The 14,513-nt window shown below is 41.2% G+C and overlaps 1 protein-coding gene across 1 annotated transcript in view; it reads left to right on the top strand.

The window, feature by feature from the left end:
- Nucleotides 1-14,513, top strand: part of slc22a15 (solute carrier family 22 member 15) — an 80,757-nt gene that overhangs the window by 47,066 nt on the left and 19,178 nt on the right. The window contains exon 7 of the mRNA XM_060841850.1: nt 4,733-4,873. Within this exon, the coding sequence (XP_060697833.1) occupies nt 4,733-4,873 (141 nt within the window). The remainder of the gene's footprint in view (nt 1-4,732; nt 4,874-14,513) is intronic.

Below are 14,513 nucleotides of genomic sequence, written 5' to 3'. Positions count from 1 at the left end.
CTGGGAACCCTCCAACCACAAGGTATGAATTCAGATTTCTCCAGCTTCCTCATTTCCCCTCCCCCCACCTTGTCTCAGTCGGTTCCCTCAACTCAGCACCGCCCTCCTAACCTGCAATCCTCTTCCTGACCTCTCCGCCCCCACCCCACTCCGGCCTATCACCCTCACCTTGACCTCCTTCCACCAATCCCACCTCCATCGCCCCTCCCCCTAGTCCCTCCTCCCTACCTTTTATCTCAGCCGGCTTGGCTCTCTCTCTCTTATTCCTGATGAAGGGCTTATGCTCGAAACGTCGAATTCTCTATTCCTGAGATGCTGCCTAACCTGCTGTGCTTTGACCAGCAACACATTTGCAGCTGTGATCTCCAGCATCTGCAGACCTCATTTTTTATTCATAGGATACAGGCCTAGCTGCCCAGTTTTCCTTACAAGGCAATCTACTCATTCCAGGTATTAGTATAGTAAACCTTTTTTGAACTGCTTCCAATGTATTAACATCCTTCTGTAAGTACAGTGACCTGTACTGGATGCAGTACTCCAGAAGTGGTCTCGCTAATGCCTTCTGGAATATAATCTCCCTACTCTTGCATTCAATTCCTCTTGCAATAAGATGTAACATTCTATCAGCTTCTCTGATTACTTGCTGCACCTGCATACTACCCTTCTGTGATTCGCGCACTCAGACACTGAGACCTCTTCATCCCAGAGCTCTGCAATCTCTCACCATGTAAATAATACCTTTTTATTCTTTCTGCCAAAATGAACAATTTCCCATATTGTACTCCATTTGCTAGATCTTTGTCCACTCACATAATCCATATATCTCTTTGTAGGCTCCCAATGCCCTCTTTCACAACTCCTTTTGCTTCTTACCTTTATGCATCAGCAAATTTAGTTGCCACACCTTTGCTTCCTTCATCCCAATTGTTGATATAAATTGTGAAGAGTTGAGGTCCTTGTGGTGCCCCACTCATGACGTCCTACCAATCTGTAAGATTAATTTATTCAGATTGGAGTGTTGTACTGAGGCAAGAAGTGATTGCAGAGCTGTGTTTAAAACAATTTATCAAATTGCTCATTTGCACTGTCTTCTAATGTGCTTTCCTGCTTTGTCAGACTCTTTTGCTTTAAACGTACCACAGACAATGCTCCTCCTCAGGATCTGATCACTTGTATAACTTGCACAGAATCACTCACTTACCTTCAGTATTCTCTCTCCTATATCAATCTTGTGTCTCACCTCAGTGTTCACAATTCACTCTTGTTTGCTTGCATTATTCTAGCTGCCCAACCCCCCTCCTCACCACCACCACCACCACGCTGTCGTATTGGCCTTCTTTCACCTCTTATGTTCAGGAAGTTCACACACACATGCACAAAACATTCCCCCCCACCAACTGCCTTCTAGATTGTACTCTAATAGGCTTTATCAAGCCTACCCTGCCGTTGGGTAAGATCAACACTGATCAACCAGTAGCGTTCACTGCCTCTACTTTCCCAAGTAATCATGGGCTCCCTTGTAGATCGCAAACTTTCAACTCAGCCTTGAAACCCCCAGTGAGCCACCCTCAATCGTTATCTACAGCAGACAACTCCAAGGATTAATGACCTTCTGAGGGAATAGATTGCTTCTCATCTCCTTATTTTTAATTTGTGCCCTCCAGAGTTATGGATTATCCCATGAAAGACAACCTCCTCTTAATATCTAATTCTGTTAAACCCCTTTAGGGTCTTATGTGTTTTAATAACATTGTCTGTCATTTTTTTTAAACTCCAAAAAAGAATAGGAAACCAGCTCAATACTTCCTTATGTCAACCTGTGGATCCCAGGAATCAATCTCATGAATCTTCTGTATAAATATGTTCCTCTTTTCATAAATAGGCCATATTCTAAGAAAGTGCCCTGTGTTTACTCTATAAACCTGTCTTCAAGCCCACTGCTGACAGTTTGATTTATCCAATCTAAATTAAAATTAATATTGCTTCTGTTTATTCCAGCACCATTCTTACATTATTATCTCTACACTATCGTTATTAATAGTCAATCTTTATTAACAGGGCTGCTCTATCTTGTTTTCTTTGCTTCTCCTCCTTCCAAAATGTCAATACCTTTTCAATATTCGGTTTCCAGCCTCTGTCATCTTGCAGCTACACCTCTGATAAAACTAACGTATACTTGTTTATTCCACTTTCTGCTATACCTGTCTTTAACCTCCCCATTCTCAAAGATCTTAGGTTATTTTAATCTAAGATCGACCTAACCAATGCACCCCTCAATTTACTGCCGTCCGTGTATTTGTCCAGCAGCCACTTAAATGTCCCTAATGTCTCTGACTCTACTACCACTACTGGCACGCACCCACGCCAAGAACCGATCTCCGACATCTCCCCTGTGTCTTCCTCCAGTTACCTTAAAATTATGACCCCTCATGACAGCCATTTCTGCCCTGGCGAAAAGTCTCTGGCTATCTACTCTTTCTATGCCTCTCATTACTTTGTACACCTCTGTCAAGTCACCTCTCTTCCTCCTTCTCTCCAAGCTCACTCAACCTCTCTTCATAAGACAGTCCCTTCAGTCCAGGCAGCATTCTGGTAAATCTCCTCTGCATCCTCTCGAAAGAATCTACATCCTTCCTGTAATAAGAAGAGCAGAATTGGACACAATATTCCAAATGTGGTCTAACCAGTGTTTTATAGAACTACAGCAAAACCTCGCGGCTCTTAAACTCGACCCCCCTGTTAATGAAAGCCAAAACACACTATCCTGCCTTAACAACTCTATCAACTTGGGTGGCAACTTTGAGGGATCCATGTACATGGATCCCGAGATCACACTATTCCTCCACACTGTCAAGAATCCTGTCTTTAACCCTATGTTCAGCGTTCAGATTCGACTTTCCAAAATGAATCACTTCATATTTATCCAGGTTAAACTCTATCTGTCACTTCTGACCCCAGCTCTGCAGCATGTCAATATCATGTTGGGACCTGCAACAGCCCTCGGCATTATCTACAACACCACTGACCTTTGTATCATCGATAAACTGACTAGCCCACCCTTCCACTACTTCATCCGAATCATTTATAAAAACTACCTAGCTTAGAGGCCCAAGAACAGATCCCTGCAGGACACCACTGGTCAATGACTTCCAGGCGGAATACTTTCCATCCACTACGACTTACTGTGTTCTTTTGGCCAGTCAATTCTGTATCCAGACAGCTAAATTTCCCTGTATCCCATACCTTCTGACTTTCTGAATGAGCCTACCGTGGGGAGCCTTATCAAATGCCTTATTGAAATCCATATACATCACATCCACTGCTTGACCTTCGTCAACTTGTCTCATCCCGTCTTCAAAGAACTCAGTAATGCTTGTGAGGCATGACCTGCCCCTCACAAAGCCATGCTGACTATCTTTAATCAAACTACTTTTTTTCAAATAGTCATAAATCCAATCCTTTCCAGTACCTTGCTTACCACAGTATAAGACTGGTTCCTGTAGTTCCCAGGAATTTCCCTATTCCCTTTCTTGAACAGAGGAACAACATTCACCTTCCTCCAATCATCTGATACTACTCCCGTGGAGAGTGAGGATGCAAAGATCATCATCAGAGGCGCAGCAGTCTCATTCCTTGCTTCCAGTAGTAAACTTGGATATATCTAGTCTGGCCCTAGGGACTTGTCTTGTTTGAAGCTTCCCAGAATTTCCAGCACAACCACTTCCTTAATTTCAATCTGTCACGGTGTTCTTGCTATCAACAAGGTTCCCCTCTCATGAATACTGAAGCAAAAAACTCATTTAGCGCTTCCCCTATCTCTTCAGACTCCAGGCACAGGTTTCCTTCACTATCCCTATGGCTGATTATCCCTGCTGTCTCTCTGATTATTCTCTTATTCCTCATGTACGAGTAGAATACCTTTGGGTTTTCCCTAATCATTCCTGCCAAGGCTTTTTTGTGCCCCTTCCTAGCTCTCCTCAGTCCATTTTTGAGTTCTTTCCTAGCTACCCTGGAATCCTCTAAAGCTGTGCCAGATCCTTGCTTTCTCAACCTTAAGTAAACTTCTTTCTTCCTTTTGGTGAGAAGATCCTCTGCTCTTGTCATCCAAGGTTTCTTCACCATACCATTCCTTGTCTGTCTCAGTGGGACAAAGTTATTCAATACTTGCAACAGGTGCTCCTTAAATAGACTCCACATTTCTGTAGTGCATTTTCTGTAGAGCAGTTGTTCCCACAGCTCCTGTCTAATAGCAGTATAATTTCCCCTCCCCTAATTAAATGCCTCCCCATACTGTCTGTTTATATTCCTAAACATGGCTATGATAAAGGTGAGGCAGTTGTGGTCACTGTAACCGAAATGCTCTCCCACAGAGAGATCTGACACCTGGCCTATCTTGTTGCCTTGCACCAAATCCAATATGGCCTCCCCTCTAGTCGACCTATCTACATATTGAGTCAGGAATCCCTCCTGTGCACACCTGACAAAATCAGTTCAGTCCAGACCGTCTGCACTAGGGAGGTCCCAATCAACATTGGGGAAGTTGAAGTCACCCAAATAACAAGTCTGTTATATCTGCAACCTTTCCAAGATCTGCTGTCCGATCTTTTCTTCCTTGTCTCTGCTGCTTTTTTGACAGGGGGGTGGTTGGGGTTGGTCCATCAGAAACACCTATTAAAGTCACTGTTCATGTTATTGATTAAAAATAATTGGCCTCTGTCTGTTCTTTGAATAGGTATGTTTGCAGCCTTGTTTATTATGGCTTAACCTTGAATGCAGGGGATTTGAAAGGCAATCGCTACCTGAACATTGCTCTGTATGGCCTTGTGGAAGTACCAGCGTTCCCCCTCTGCCTCTATTTCATTGACAAATCCTGGTAAGGATTAATTCCTCATCTAGTCTCTGGATGACTAATTGTGGTCTTAGATATAAGTTGGAGGTGATGAATTTCAACAAATCCTGTACAGTCTTGGCAAATATTTGCTGTTTATCCTCTGATGGGTAAAAGCAAGGTCCAGTAGGCTTGAACTCCTTCTGTTTACTCACTGGACTGAATTTTGACAGGGCGGAATCTGAAAGCTTGGTATAGGTGCACAATCCTTTCTCCAAAATGCTTGGGACCAGCTGGTTTTCAGAATTCAGAATTTTTCAAATTTCAGAATAAGTGACAATTTGATGGTGAAATGTTTGAAAATCTTACCGAAGAGCAGACTCTGAATACCATGGGCCCTGAGACACAACTGAGGCCTGCCAGTGTTGGCCCCGCCCCCGCCTCCAAAAGGCAATCGAGTGACACAAATTAAGTGGGTATGGGGTTGGGTTAACTGTTTGCATGCCAAACAGCCTTGTTAATGAGAAAAATACTTCGCAAAAAGACTTTCGGATTTCAGATAAAGGGTTGTCTACCTGTATTTATTTGAAAGCCAGCACAGTTCACAATCACAAGACGATATGAAAGGAGAATGACCTCTGAGTGTTTACATCAACTGTTGTATGAAAATAAAACACAGGCTAAGCATCTACCATCTGATAAGATAGGTATGGGCCATGTGGTGATGAGTAGTAATTTTCCAGGACAGGTTTTGTAATAGAGCCCATGTTATTATCCAGAATCAACTGGACATCTATTGGTGCTGATTAAATTTATTTCTGCATGGTTCAGCTCAAAATGTGAGCTGTCCATTACATTTCTGCAAGTGTACGCTGTGAACAGGTACTTTGCCTAATGGTCCAACCACCATATGTTTACAGCATGGAAACAGGCCTTTCAGCCCATCTCGTCCTATCAGTGTTTACTTTACCTAATGCGATTTAAGATGGATGACATAAAGGATTGCTGTACTGTCAGAAGTGACATCTTTCCGGAAAAATATTAAACTAATCTCTTAATGTATGTAGAAGATTCCACTGCAGGGCACTTGTCTTCCTGGCTAATATTTATCCACTTGACCATCACCTCGGAAGGCATATTGTCTGATGATTATCCCATTTCTGTTTGTGGGAGCTTGCTGTGTGAACATTGGCTGCAATGTATTCTACAACAATGATTAATCTCCCAAATTGCTTAAATGGCTGTAAAATTCTGTAAGGAAGCCATAAATTTAAAAAAAATGTCATTTGCTTCACTCCACTCTTGAACTTGTAGATTTTCGTTATCTGCAAACCTATGCAAATTGGCATCGACAAGGTATTTGGCCGTAGAAGCCATCATAATTGAATACATTCTCCAATTGTCCTGGTAATGAAGCCCTAAATGTAACATAGTTAAAAATCACACAACGCCAGGTTATAGTCCAACAGATTTATTTGGAAGCTCTGGCTTCCGGAGTGTTGCTTCTTCATCAGACAGAGAACCTATTGCAAAAAATTACAGTGTCATGCAACGGAAATGATGTACTGAACAAAGCTAGAATGCTGTTCAGTTTTTCATCTTTTAGAATGTGTTGCAGGTTTCAGTTCATTAATATGTAAATCCCAGAATTACCTTTAAGTCACATTCTTGAGATAATTTAAGGTTTTATTATAAAAAGTGACATCTCCACTCAGACAATGTATTAAAAGTGAGAGGTTAGACTCTGTATTCCAATCTTTAGTCAGACTGGTTCTGTTTCCAAAGTAGAATTTATAAAATATTGCATTATTGACTCCCTGCAGATTGTGTATTTTTTGAGCAAAAAATAACGTATCTGCAAATATAATTCTGTAAAGGCAAATTAACCCTATAGACTTATATATGTGTGTGTGTGTGTGTGTGTGTGTGTTCATGAGATCGTGTGAATATGTGTATCTTGAAGTAGCACTGTTTAACTATTGATACCATATTTGAATTATATTTGTATGTGACTAAGTGATTTACTAGTTATGTTACAGTTAGAACCATAGTAATTTCTTCTAGCTCCTCTAAGTGAGAGGAATGTATTGCTTATTCAGTATTTAACATTAAAATTAACAGATTGCCAAAATGCAATTACCTCAGTAAAACATTCACCCCCTAGAGGACACAGCAATCCTGCAACTCTGGCTGTTGTCCATTTCCTCAGTTTCGAAGGCAGTGCAGCCATTTGGGTCAGGTCTCCAGAAACAACTTTGCTACTCCCTTCTAAAACCCTTCTTGTGCACAATATTGTTACAAAGTAATTGTGGTTCAAAATACTTCAATGTTCGCGAAATGGTTAGGAATTTTGCAAGATTATGAAATGTGTGGTTTAGATATGATCTTGCTTTCCTCAAAGTTTGCATTTCTTTGCCGTACTTTTTCAGTTATGGATCTGTGAAGACTTACAGTGCTAGAAAGTGTATAATTGGAAGTTGTTGTCAGTGTAGTTTATTGTGTTTTACTTGATTCATGTCAGCAGCTTGGAAACCTAAGAGGTTTTGCTGGTCTGGTGTTTGGAACTGTATTGTAATTGGTAACTGGTTGTTATCAATCATTAAAATGCAATGCTGAGGAGTGTTTAAAATTCTAAAATAAACAGCTGTATAGCTACTGGCCAGGAAGCCTTTCTAAATTTATGTTAAGTCTTAGTACCGCAATGATCTTCAGTGCCACAAGGTGGAGCTCCTAAACTATTAGAGGCATAAACTGATCTGAGGAGCTTTGATAATGTCCAGTTGTAATGAACAAAACATAACTGATTTCTGCATTGTATAACTATGTATCACATTATTAAGATGTTGGAGAAATCTTTATTTCTAACAGTCTGTATGTTTACCATTTGGATGCAACAGTGAAGGTGCTGTTACTGCGTTCTCTGAAGCTGTTGGGTTTAATTTGCCCCATGCTGGAATGACACTGATTTTTTGCTGTTTGCTTGCTTGCTGTCAGATTGAGTGAAGATGGACAGTGAGCGGAACCAGGTTTGCTGGTTGCATATGTGGTCACTCCAGCTTGGAGAGCAGGGGTGATTCTCATGCAGACCCTTGGTCAAAGGATGAAGAGGGCTGGCGAGGGCCAATAGAGGACAGATGTGTCAATCATGAGTGCAGAAATGGCGACAATCTCACCGGCCCCACAGCCAACTGTACAACCTCACCCTCACTCTCCTGCTTACTGTTCTCTAATACTGGGGTCAACCAGAGAGATATGTTTGCTTGGCAGCTGCTCTCAATGAATGAGTGTGTTGGGAGGATAGTTTCAAATTGAAAGAAAAACACTATGTGTAAACATGCATGGTAATATACAATATTGGAAAGCTTTTTAAAGAAAAAGCAAAAAAAAATAAACAGGGCGGCATGGTGGCTCTGTGGTTAGCACTGCTGCCTCACAGCTCCAAGGTCTCAGGTTCAATTCTAGCCTTGGGTGACTGTCTGTGTGGAGTTTGCACATTCTCCCTGTGTCTGCATGGGTTTCCTCCAGGTGTTCCTGTTTTCTCCCACAGTCCAAAGATGTGCAGGTCAGGTGAATTAGCCATGCTAAATTGCCCGTAGTGTTAGGTGCATTAGTCGGAGGGAAATGAGTCTGGGTGAGTTACTCTTCAGAGGGTCGGTGTGGACTGGTTGGGCCGAAGGGCTTGTTTCCACACTGTAGGGAATCTAATCTAATCTAAAAAAACAAACTGAGCGGGTAAGCTCGCAAGTAACATTGAAATTGATTGTAAAAACGTGTTCAAATATACAACATTGAAGAGAAAGTCCCAAAGTGAAAATTGGCCCCTTAGAGAATAAGACTGGAGAAATAATGGGGAACCAGGAAATGGCCGAAATGTTGAATAAATAGTCTTCAAGATATTAAGATATTAATAGCATTCCAAAATGCCAAAAAATCAAAAGGTGGAGAAGAATTGCATACAATAATTACCATGCAAGAAATAGTGCTAGGCAGAGTCATGGAGTTAATGTTCCCTGGACTTGATGGGCTGCATCCTAGGATATTAATGAAAGTAGTTCAGAGATAGTGGATGATTGGTAATGATCTCCCAGGAAACCTCAGATTCTGAAAAAGTCCCAGAGGATTGGGAAAATGACAATGTAGCACCTTTTCATAAAAAGGAAGGAGACAAAAAACAGGTGCTAAAAGCCAGTTAGCTTAAGGTCTGCCATTGGAACAATGTTAGAGTCTATTATAAATGATGTAATAAAATAGCATTTAAAAATATATCATATAATCAAGCATAGTCAGCAAGGCTTCATGAAGGGGACATCATGGGATGCAAATTTATCAGAATTCTTTGAAGAGATAGCAATCAGGATAGATCAAGAGGAAATGTTAATGTATTATGTTTGGATTTATGGAAGACGTTTTTTGAGGTATTGTGTGTAAGGCTACTTAATCAGAAAAGAACCCTTGGTGTTGAGTTTGTATATTAGCATGAATAGAGTTAATTCATGTAAGACAGAGAGGGATAAGGGAGGCATTTTCAAGATAGTGGTTGTTATGGACCCCAAAAAATATTTTTAAATGGTTGCCTAGACTCTAACCTTATTTTCAAGGTAGATGAGAAGTGTGTGTTCCAGATATGATGTGACTGGTCAAACTACTCAACGTTAAACAGAACACCATTTATTTAGGCACTGTAGTTAAAATACAAATGAAAGAAGGAGGAATTCAAAATAACTTAACTATTGGAAAACTTAACCAAATAATAATACAATACCTATTCCAAATTAACTAAGAAACAACACTGCGAGATTTCAGAGAAAGTAGCAGCTCGGAATTCTTCACTGAAGCTTGCAATCCTTCGGACCCAAACAGCTTCTGATTGCTGCAACTAAAGAAAACTAGAAAGATTGGTCTGAGAGCTAGCCACTTCTCTTCCATTGTTACAACTTTTTAAAAACAGAATCCTGAATTGTTGACTTATGCCATCTCTCGTAGTGACTTTGGCACCTCTGCCTTCACAGCCTTTCTCTCAAAAAATCCAGGACAAAATAGCCTTTTTAAAGTGAAAGCATTGTCTCACACCTGTAACTAGTGGAGTGCCACAGGGATCAGAGCTGGGGCAACAATTACTTAGAATTCGTACTAAAGACTTGGATGATGGAAGTGAATGTATTACCACCATGTTTGCAGATGACACAAAAATAGATGGGATGGTAATTTGTGAAGATGGCACACAGTTTATAGAGGGGAAGAGATGAGTCAAGTAGGTGGGCAAAAGCTTGGCAGATGGAAAATAATGTAGAAAAGTGTGGATTTATGCACTTTGGCAGTAGGAATAGAGGAACTGAATACTATTTGAATGGAGGGAAGACTGCTGAAATCTTCAGCACAATGGCACTTGCAGGTCTTCATGTGTGATTCACAAATGTAGATTTGGCATATAGGTTCATTAGATAATGTGGAAGACCAACAGAACATTGGCATTTCTTTCAAAGAGAATAGCGTGTAAAAATAGGGTACTCTGGGTGACACCATACAAGTTATTTTGAATTCCTCCTTCTTTCATTTGTATTTTAACTACAGTGCCTAAATAAATTGTGTTCTGTTTAACGTTGAGTAGTTTGACCAGTCACATCATATCTGGAACACACACTTCTCATCTACCTTGAAAATAAGGTTAGAGTCTAGGCAACCATTTAAAAATATTTTGAGGGGTCCATAACAACCACTATCTTGAAAATGCCTCCCTTATCTCTCTCTGTCTTACATGAATTAACTCTATTCATGCTAATATACAAACTCGACACCAAGGGTTCTTTACTGACTGGCCTGTAAGTTCACATCTAAGGAAAGACATACTGGATTTGGAAATGTTCTAGAGAAGGTTTACTAGACTGAGTCAGGTATAGAGGAAGTTTCATATGAGGAGAGGTTGAACAGGTTGGGTCTGTACTCATTTGAGGTCTGCAAATGAGAGGGGACCTTATGGCAACATGCAGGATTGTTAAGGGACTGAAGAGTAGATCCTGAAAGATTGTTTCACCTTGTTGGAAAGTCTAGAACCTGAGGGCACTATCTCAAGGTCATCCATTAAGACAGAGATGATGAGATTTTTTTTTACTGAAGCTAGTGAACCGGTGGAATTCTTTACCACAAGAGGATTAGTCCCTATGCCAGTGCTCGTGAGGCGAGAAATAGGAAAATAATACATTTGAATGAGTGGCTAAAGAGCTGGTGTCAGAGGGAAGGTTTCACAAATCTGGATCATTGGGATCTCGTCCAGGCAGGTGGGACCTGACAAGAAGGGCACCAAATCCTCAGGAGATTTATCAGTGCCATTCGGGAGAGTTTAATCTCATGTGACAGGGAGTTAGGAACCAGAATAGTAGGTCAATGTATTGAGTGATTGAGGAGAAGGTGGGCATTAGATGAATAAGTTTTAAGAGGAAGAATAAGCAGGGCTAGTTTAATGAACATGGCAGAACTGGCAGTTTGAAGTGTATTTATTTTAATACAAGGTGTATAACAGGTAAAGCAGATGAGCTTTGAGCCTGGATTAGTTTGTAGATTGCATTGTGGTAGCCATTACAGAAACATGGTTGCAATAAGGACAGGACTGGCAGCTCAAAGCTCCAGGGTCCAGATGTTTCAGGCTTGTTAGGGAAGAATATAAAAGGGATGGGGAAGTTTCATCACTGATTAAGGAGAATGTCTTAGCTGTACGAAGAGAGGATAGGACATCATGGAGGACTCATCCAGCATGGCCATTTGGGTAGAACTTAGGAATAAGAAAGGTACAGTCGCTATGATGGGGTTACACTATAGGCCTCCCAATAGCCAGAGGAGGGAGAGGAATGGGTATGTTAACAGATCATAGGATGATATCAAAACAACAGTTGCTTTTGTGGGTGATGTTAACTTCCCCAATATTGACTTGGGACTCCCTTAATGCCAGGGGCTTCAATGTTAGACAAGCAGAAAGCTGGAAGAAAAATGTGGTGCTGGAAAAACACAGACCAGGCAGCATCTGAGGAGCAGGAGAATCGACGTTTCGGACATTCCTGAAGAAGGGCTTATGCCCGAAACATCGATTCTCCTGCTCCTCGGATGCTGCCTGGACTGCTGTGTTTTTCCCGCACCACATTTTTCAACTCTGGTACTCCAGCATCTGCAGTCCTCACTTTCTCCTAGGAGGCTGGAAGAACACAGCAAGCCAGTCAGCATCAGCAGCTGGAGAAGTCAACAGTTCTGGTGTTACAGATATTCCAACTGGGAAGGGTTCATATTAGACCTTACATTAGGGAATGAGCCTGACCAGGTGTTTGAAGTTTCAGTTTGGGAACAGTATTTGTAATTCCGAAAGTTTCAGGATAAGTCTAGTCCTAGGCTAAAAGTATTAAATTGGATGAAAGCTATTTAGAACAGTATTTGGCAGGAATTGGAAAAATCGATTGGGAGAAACTGTTTCAGGGTAAATCCGTATATGGAAGTTTTTTAAAAACCAGTTAATCAGAGTTCAGGACTAGCAAGTTCCTGTGAGGATGAAAGATCAGAATGATAAGATTCAGGAACCTTGAATGACAAGAGATGTTGAAAGTTTGGTTACAAAGGGAAAAGAAGCTTATGTAAGGTTTAGGAACTGAAATCAAGCAAGACCTTTGATTATAAAGGAAGCAGAAGAGAACTTAAACAACTTAAACAAAATGTCCTTGGCAACTAAGATGAAGGATAATCCGGAGGCATTTTATGCATATTCTAGGAGCAAAAAGGTAACTAGGGAAAGAGCTGGAGGAAGTGGGTAAGGTCCTTAATGGGTACTTTGCATCAGTATTCACCAAGGAGAAGGACATGGATGATGCTAAGTTTAGAGAGAGATATGTTGATATTCTGGAGAATGTCGATATTAAGGAGGAGGTGGGTAGTGCTGGGTGTCTTGAAAAATGTTATGGTAGATAAGTCCCCAGGACCTGATGGGATACTGAAGGAGGCAAGGAAAGAGATTGCTGGACCTTGGCCAAGATCTTTGTATCCTCTTTAGTCACAAGTGAGGCCCCAGAAGATTGGAGAATAGCTAACGTTGTTCCTTTGTTTAAGAAGGCCAGTATGGATAATCCAGGAAGTTATAAACAGGTGAGCCTCATGCCAGCTGTAGGAAAATTATTGGAGAAGATTCTTAGGGACAGAATTTACGCACATTTGAAAAAATATTGGACTTATAAGGGATAGACAGGCTTTATGTGCTGAAAGTCTTGTCCCTCAAATTTAACTTTTTTGTGGAAATTGTGAAGATGATTGATGAGGGCAGGGCACTGGATGTTGTCTTTATGGACTTAAGCTGGTCCAGAACATTAAATCACATGGAATCCATGGTGAGTCAGCAAGCTGGATATAAAATTGGCTTGACCACAGCAGCCAGAGAGTAATTGTGAAGAAGTGTTTTCTGACTATTGGTCTGTGACCAGCAGCGTTCCACAAGACCTCTGTAATACCTATAAATGATTTGGATGAAAATGTAGGTGGTGTGGTTACGTTTGTAGATGACATGGAAATTGGTGGCTTTGTGAATAGTGAGGAAGCTTATCAAAGCATCCAGCAGAATTAGAGATCACTTAGAAAAATGGGTGGAGAAATGGCAGATGGAGTTTAATCCAGGCAAGTGTGAAGTGATACATTTTGGGAGATCAAATGCAAGGGAAAGTATACAGTAACTGGTAGGACCCTGAGAAGCATTGATAATGCAGAGGGATCTTGGGAGGCAAGTCCTAGCTCCCTGGAAGTGGCAACACAAATGAATAAGGTGATAAAAAAGATATATGGCATGTTTATCTTCCATCAGTTTAGTATAAAAGCTGGCAGGTTATGTTGCAACTGTGGAAGACTTTAGTTGGGCCACATTTGGAGTATTGTATGTTCTGGTTGCCACGCTATAGAAAAGCTGTGGTGACTTTGGAGAGGGTGCAAAAGAGGCTGACCAGTATGATGTCTGGATTGGAGTGTATTAGCTGCAAGGAGCAGTCAGACAAATATGGATTGTTTTCACGAGCGTGTCAGAACCTAAGGGCGATCTGATAAAAGTTTATAAAAGAATGACACATGGTTAGGGTAGATGGTTGGAATCTTTTTCTCAGGGTAGAAATGTCTACTACTCGAGGGCATGGGTCGAAGGTGAGAGGAGAACGTTGTGCCTGTCAACCTAGGTCTGTATACAGAGATTCCATTTTCCAGATCTTGACCCATGAAGCTAGAGCAATGCAAGTGAATTTCTAAATACTGCTTAAGTGTTAGGAGCAGTTCTGGCTCAACCACACTTTCAATCAGTGAGTGTCTGACTCCCTCCACCTCTGAGTTAAAACAATTTCCTCAACTCTCATCTTAGTCTTCTTTCTCTACCTGCACTCCTCATTATCATATTATACTCTCTGTCAGGTCTCCTCTCAACAAGCCCAGTCTGCCCAATCTGTCTTCATTACTGAAACTCTCCAGTCCAGGCAATATCCTGGTAAATCTCTGCGCACTCTCTAGTGTAATCACCAGCTTCCTATAATGTGGTGACCAGAGCTACATTCCTGTTCTGGCCTAACCAGTGTTTAATGCAGTTCCAGCGTAACCTCCCTATTTTATGACCTGGCTAATAAAGACAAGAGTTCCATTACTTTCTTCTTCATCTTATCTACCTGCTAAGCTACCTTCAGGGATC

The sequence above is a fragment of the Hemiscyllium ocellatum genome, chromosome 22 (genome assembly GCF_020745735.1).
Source record: "Hemiscyllium ocellatum isolate sHemOce1 chromosome 22, sHemOce1.pat.X.cur, whole genome shotgun sequence".
Lineage (NCBI taxonomy): Eukaryota > Metazoa > Chordata > Chondrichthyes > Orectolobiformes > Hemiscylliidae > Hemiscyllium > Hemiscyllium ocellatum.
Note: the sequence above shows the minus strand (reverse complement) of the source record. Positions and strands in the feature narration are given on the sequence as shown.